Here is a 6,689-nt window from a genome sequence, read left to right on the forward strand (position 1 = left end):
GGATAGAACCTGCATATGATTTTTGGTAGAGTGGATAAGACCATGTACATGACACTCTAAGCACAAAGCTGGATATATGTGAAGTCATCAAGCAGTGGTGACATATCTCCCTGTTTTTTGTTCACAGGGTGCACCAGGAGACTTTGGACCCCGGGTAAGAGCTGAACAAAACTCTCTCCCCCACCTACACAGTTTGTTTTATATTATAACTAGAGGCCCAGTGCACGAATTCGTGCATGGGCAGGGTCCCGCAGACTGGCCTGCGATTGGGGCCAATCGGGGCCATCTGGCCTAGTCCCAATTGGAGCCGATCGGGGCTGGCCAGGGGTGACAGACTGTGGGAGGTTGGCTGGCCGAGGGAGGTTGGCTGTGGGAGCGCACTGACCACCAGGGAGCAGCTCCTGTGTTGAGTGTCTGCCCCCTGGTGGTCAGTGCACATCATAGCAACCGGTCGTTTGGTCGTTTGGTCACTTAGGCTTTTATATATATAGATAAAGCATGCCCTACAGATTATAACAGAAGGTGAGTGAGCAGCCCCGCCTCCCACCTACAGTATATCCTGCTTCACGGTTTCACTTAGATGGTCGCTGGGTCTGGCCCAGATGGGAAGTCTCTGCCAGACGTCCCATAGCACTTATCACTGTGGATGGGCAGACAGGGGGCTGGCACTGGTCTCAGACCAGAGACTGACCTTCCTGAGGACAGCCAGCACCCCAGGAAGAGGAGGGCTGTAGAGTCAGCAGCCCTGAGCCCAAGCTCAGCTCTGTGAAGAGCCACACACAGCATCACTGCCCCTGCATCCTAATGGTCATATCTGTCACAGGGCTCGCTCAGAGTTACTGGGGGACGGGGACAAACAGGCCCCAGCTCTTGGTGGGGAGTGGCAAGGTCACCCTGCAGAGGACCCTGCGGGACGGAGGGAGCGTCGCGGCCCCTGGGAGCACGCGGTCCACCACCCCCGTCTCAGGCTGCCTTCTGTGGCTGGGGAGGCGGCTTTGCCTCCAGACATAGCCCTGTGGTTTCCTAATCACCAACCTGCCTTTCTGACCACGCGCCCTGTTTGCTGTAGATGGTTTTCCCACGGCTCACTCCAGGCTTTATAAGTAGAGACCACCACATGTACAATCGCCGCATCCTCAAGGTAGACTGGATGAGCGGCCTGCCTGGCTGCTGGCTTGCGTGTTCCCCTCGACTCATCAAATCCCCAGGGTTAGACCTCAGCCGTCCGATCCCGGCGGGAGGAGGAGGCAGCTGGCCAGCCTCATTTCCCAAGGAACGCAGGGGAAGAATGGAAGAACCTCTCTAGGACCTGCTCAAGTGTCTCAACCCATTTTCTGCCTCAATAAGTAGAGTCCCGGCCCACGGCCTCCAGCATGGGCCCCGGAGCTGGAGTCCGATCCTGCTGGTCATGGTGGCCTTTGAGAGCCCCCGTTAAGCTTTTCACTGGGAAAACTAGTGAGTGACGTCTGAGGTGCAGCTGCTGGAGAGGGGAGCTCTTTCCTATCATGGAGCTCACGGATGAACAGAGACCACTGCCTCGCTGGCCTTTCCTGGCCCCGTAACCCTGGTTAGACGATTGCCCTCTCTGACGCTGGCCCTCCGTTTGTAAAGCAGGACTCAGCGGTGCCGGCCAGATGATTGGATGAGCGAACCCCAGGATGCCCTGGCTTATCAGCCCTGGGCTCACAGCGGGGTCCACTCCACAAAGGCCTGGTTACAGGAAGGGTAGGCTCTGCTGCACTGGGAGCCGGGTGTGTCCCGTTGCCGTGCCAGTGCTGGGCAGCAGGCAGTGCCGGGGGCACTGTGGCCTTCCCTCCCAGCAGGTGGGGCCACCAGGTGAGGGCTCTGGCTGCCTGAGGTCTGACCCAGTACTAACCTCGGCCTGAGAGTTGGGGGTTTGGTGCTGCATGAGAGACAGTGTGGCCCTCTGTCGCCTTTTTTTTTTTAAGAGAATTGTAAATTCACATGCAGTTGTAGTATGTAACCATGTACCCATCATCCAGTTCCCCCCAAAGGTGACTTTGGCAGCACCGTAGTACCTTCTCCTACCCAGGAAATAGATACGTCCACCAGCCTTACTCAGACTTCTCCCATCGCTTGTGTGTTTAGTCTTACGCATTTTTGTCACTGTTGTAGATTCGTGAAACCACCACACAAAGACCCCTCAGGCTACTCTTTTATAGCTCTAGCCACCTCCCTCTCTGCCCCATCCCTAACGCCTAGATACAGGGGTGGGCAAACTTTTTGACTCGAGGGCCACAATGGGTTCTTAAACTGGACTGGAGGGCCGAAACAAAAGCATGGATGGAGTGTTTGTGTGAACTAATATAAATTCAAAGTAAACATCATTACATAAAAGGGTACGATCTTTTTTTTTTTTTTTTTTTTTTAGTTTTATTCATTTCAAACGGGCCGGATCCGGCCCACGGGCCGTAGTTTGCCCACGGCTGGCCTAGAACCACTAATCTATGCTCCCTCTCTGTAATTTTCCCATTTCAAGAATGTTGTGTAGCTGCAATCACAACGTATATAACCTTTTGAGATTTGCTTTTTCCCTCAGCGTAATTGCCATGAGATGCATCCAAATGGCTTCGTGTCAGTGCTCTGTTCCTGTTTGTTTGCTGCTGAGCAATGTTCCGTGGCAGAGGTGCCCCAGGTGGTTGGACATCTTGCCTTTGGAGGACATCTGGGTCTCCAGTTTGGGGCCCTTACGAATAAGACCACTATGAACACCCATGTACTGGTGTTTGTGTGAACAGGAGTTTTCACTTCTCTGGGACAGATGCCCAAGGGTGCACCTGTGTCACCTAATGAAGCCGGAGTGGCCCAGCCAAGGTCTCCCAGGAGGCCTGCAAACCCCTTTCTGTACGAAGGGGACCAATTGGCCCAGGTGCCTTCTCTCACACCCACGTGTGTCCTCTCTCACCTGAACACCCAGGTGAGGAGACGGCACACCCCTTGGAGTGTAAAAGGCCCTGTTGGCCCCTTAAGCTGAGCTTTAGAGACCTGTCCCTTCACGTGGCCACCAAAAAGTGGCAACAGGCCTAACAACAAAGCCCTTTTCTCTGAGCCTGTCAGGGGCTGGGAAAGGGGAAGGCATTGAGCTGTCCATCTGAGGGGCCTCTCTCTAGAGACTAGAACCCCTTCCCTCACCCTCAGAGTCATGCCAGGCCTCATCTCTTCCAGGGAGACCAAGGGCAGGAGGGGGCTGCTGGGCCTCCAGGGCCCCCTGGGCCTCCTGGGGCTCGGGGCCCTCCTGGCGACACAGGAAAAGATGGACCCCGGGGAGCACCAGGCCCAGTGGTAAGAGGACATGGAGCTGGACCACCCGGGACCTGGTCCTGCACCTACCAAAGCCCCAAACCCTGGTCCCAGAACCAACCCAACTCCAGCCCTATGCCCAGTTCAGACCAAAACCCAACCCTAACTCTACCGCCAACCCAGACCTGCCAACTCAGCTAACCGTAGGGTCCCTGCATTTCCTCATCTCTCTCCTCTGTGTCCGCAGGGTCCCAAAGGAGAAGCTGGACAAGACGGTGAGACGGTCAGTACCCAGAGCATTTCAAAGGCCTGAGCTGGCAGAACCGTGGTTCCAGGCCCGACAGCTTCTACACACACACACACACACACACACACACACACACGCAGGTTGTGTGTGCGGCTGTACGTGTACATACACCCGAGCTCTTGTCCCCACTGGCAGTGGGAAGGGATGGCCAGGCCTCCAGCCCCAGCAGAATTCTCACAGCCCTGCATCCCTGGGAGGGAGCCCGCTATCTGTTTGTCGCTGCTTGAGATCTGATGAGAAGCTATCCAAGACAGGAAGCGGGGACAGCCCTGCCTCCTCCTCCCTGGGACTTGGTGTCGTCCGTTGTAAAATGAGGATGAGGACAGATAGGAGCAACCTCCAGTATCGCCTTTAACACCTTCTCTTCTCTTGTTCCAGGGCCCAAAGGGACCTCCAGGGCCCAAGGTAAGTGATCCTCAGTCCCTGTCCCCATGCCCCTGGAAGCCCAGGCAGCAGGGTTAGGAGACAGAGTTCTGTGACCTTGGGCGAGTTACTGCCTCTCTCTGGGCCTCAGTTTACTCGTCTGTTAAATGGGGGCATGATAAACCTTTTCTGCCTTACCGTCACACCAGGTTGTACGGATCAAATAATAAAGCACGTTAGCTTTTAAAGTCCTCTCGGATGTCAGCTCAGTGCTTGCTGGGCGGGAAGGCAGGCTCTGGTCCTCCCTGAAGGAGCTGGAGTCCCGGGACTGAGCAGGAGGAAAGGGTAGGAAAGGAGCTCCATTTAGTGAGCACCTGCTGCGAGCCAGGGGCTTTTCATGCATCCTCTCATCTCAGTGGCCTCTGAGGCTGGGGGCATCATACTCCCGTTTTCAAGAGCAGTGACTTGCCTGAGCTCATTCAGCTTGGAAGGGACCAGGTTGGGAGTGGAGTCCAAGACTGCCAGCCCCACACCCAAGTGCTCCTCTCTGAGGGGCCGGGCCCTCTGGACTGCCCTGGGCGTGGATCAGGGGGCCACTTCTCCAGAGGAGCAGGCAGCCCAATGTCTCTGACCTTTTTCTTGCACCCCCTCTGCCTGCCCTCAGGGTGAGCCCGGCATTCCGAGAAAGAAGGTGAGGGGGGCCTGGGAGGGGCTTCTTGGTAGGGGTGTGGGAATGGGCTGGAGAGAAGGGCAGGGGCTGGGCCCGGGCAAAAATGGGAGCCCCCACAAAGAAGGTGCCCTGCTCCTTGGCAGACCTGAAGCCTCAGGTCTAAAGGTATGAAGCCAGGATCTCATTCATTCATTCACTTACTCACTCATTCACTCATTCTTTCCCTTCCTCAAACATCACATTGTTCCTGCCTCAGGGTGCAGGACAGCGGTTCTTAAACTGTAGTCCCTAGACCAGCCTGTCAGCATCATTTGGGGCTTGTCTAACAAGCATGTTTGGGGCCCACACCAGACCTACCAAAACAGACACTGGGGTGACCGTGCTCTGTCCAAGCAGCCGCAGGCGATGGATGTGCCCTCAGGTCTGGGACCACTGACCCAGAGTGACCTCCTCCTGCCTCTTCCGTGCTGGCCTCCTACTGCAGGTCTCCTCTGAGAAACTGCCCCTGGCCACCTAACTGAGACACACCCTCCCCGAGTCCCTCTCCATCCTGCCGTCCTCCTAAATTCCCTGCCTGGCACTTCTACTTCCTGTCATGCTGGATGTATTTCTCTGGAGATTTCTTTGCCCTCGGCCTCCTCTCACCCATCGAGCAGGGACTTTGTCTGCCTGGCCCACAGAAAGTGCTCACCAGCTAATTGCTGACTGAAGGACGAATTCTCTCCCCTTCACCTGCCCACCCATTTCTTCCACACACACCTGCTGAGGCCATTCTGGGCTGGCCCTGGGCTGGTGGGCACAGGGAACAGAAGTAGACCTGACCCCACCCCTGCTCCAGAGGGGAAAGGAGGGGAGGGAGAAGCTGCCCATCCCGGTATGACCAGCGTTGGTGACAGGAGTGGACAGCTGTGCTGGGGAGGACAGAGGGGAGTTGCCAGTGTGTCCAGGTCTGAGGCTGCAGTCTCCACCACTCTCTCCTCAGGGGGATGACGGGACGCCAAGCCAACCAGGGTTCCCTGGACCTCCAGGGCCCAAGGTAGGTACCTGTGCCTGCCCCCGAGCTCCTCCTGCCTCCCAGCTTGCATGGTTCTGTCTGCCTGGCGAAGCCCCTCCTGGCCCTTTCACATGGTGGGGCACAGGCTGATGCCCAGGACAGGCCACAAAGGGGCAGCAGGAGGACCCTGGGTCCCACTCGTCAACGGGCCTGGCACCTCACAGGCTATCTCCCCTCACACCCTGCAGTCCTCTGGTTCCCTCTTCGGGGCCCCACTCTCTGCCCTGTCCCCAGGCCAGGAACTGATGTCATCCTGGCTCCCCAGCCCCTCGTGACAGCCACCAAATCCTGGCCCGCCTGCCTCCAAAATGTCTCTTGAGCCCCTGAGCTGCCCCGGCTATGCCCCAGGACTCAGGCGGAAGGAGTCCATGGTCCTGAGTCCCCTGGACTGGGAGGGCCCTGAGGTCCGCCTCTGCAGGTGGGCTCGGCCGTGTTCTCCGGGAACTGCTGCGGAAGCGAGCAGCCCCAGGCAGCCCCAGCCCGCCCGCTGCTTCCTTCCATTTTCAATGTCTGTTGCAGGGCGAGCCGGGGAGCATGGGGCCACGGGGAGAGAAGGGCGTGGATGGTGTCCCAGGGACAAAGGTGACTGAGCAACACGCGGCTTCAGCTTCGGCTTCTGCAGGCCCCACTCAGAGAAGCACCCTGTCACGGGGAGGAGATATGGTTCATCTCCCATTGGCCTTTTTAAGTTGGGAATACCTGGAGGGCCTGGGCCCTCAGGTCTTGGGTCTCAGGTTTCGTTGGACTGGCAGTCAGAGACTGAAAAAAGCATGGGTCTGGGGGAGCTACGAGGCTAAGGCACCATGTAGCCCTGGGCTCCTGGGCCTCAGTGGCCTATCTCTGGGGTCAGAGGGTTCTGCGGCCACACATGAGGCCCTGCGCCCTGTGGGGAAGAGGGGACTGGACAAGGTGGGCAACCTTTGGCTTGGCTGTGTACACCTGGCTGCAACCACGTCATCTCCACAGGGGGAGCCCGGCCAGCGAGGAGCCGATGGAGCCTCAGGGCTGCGGGTAAGCATTCTCTCCTCCAGCTA

At 57.5% G+C, this 6,689-nt stretch overlaps 1 protein-coding gene across 1 annotated transcript in view; it reads left to right on the forward strand.

The window, feature by feature from the left end:
- Positions 1–6,689, forward strand: part of COL23A1 (collagen type XXIII alpha 1) — a 267,772-nt gene that overhangs the window by 247,906 nt on the left and 13,177 nt on the right. Inside the window, exons 9-16 of the mRNA XM_015563362.1 lie at positions 128–154; positions 3,187–3,303; positions 3,509–3,544; positions 3,947–3,973; positions 4,596–4,622; positions 5,584–5,637; positions 6,175–6,237; positions 6,622–6,666. Of these exons, the coding sequence (XP_015418848.1) occupies positions 128–154; positions 3,187–3,303; positions 3,509–3,544; positions 3,947–3,973; positions 4,596–4,622; positions 5,584–5,637; positions 6,175–6,237; positions 6,622–6,666 (396 nt within the window). The remainder of the gene's footprint in view (positions 1–127; positions 155–3,186; positions 3,304–3,508; positions 3,545–3,946; positions 3,974–4,595; positions 4,623–5,583; positions 5,638–6,174; positions 6,238–6,621; positions 6,667–6,689) is intronic.

The sequence above is a fragment of the Myotis davidii genome, unplaced genomic scaffold, assembly GCF_000327345.1.
Source record: "Myotis davidii unplaced genomic scaffold, ASM32734v1 scaffold438, whole genome shotgun sequence".
Lineage (NCBI taxonomy): Eukaryota > Metazoa > Chordata > Mammalia > Chiroptera > Vespertilionidae > Myotis > Myotis davidii.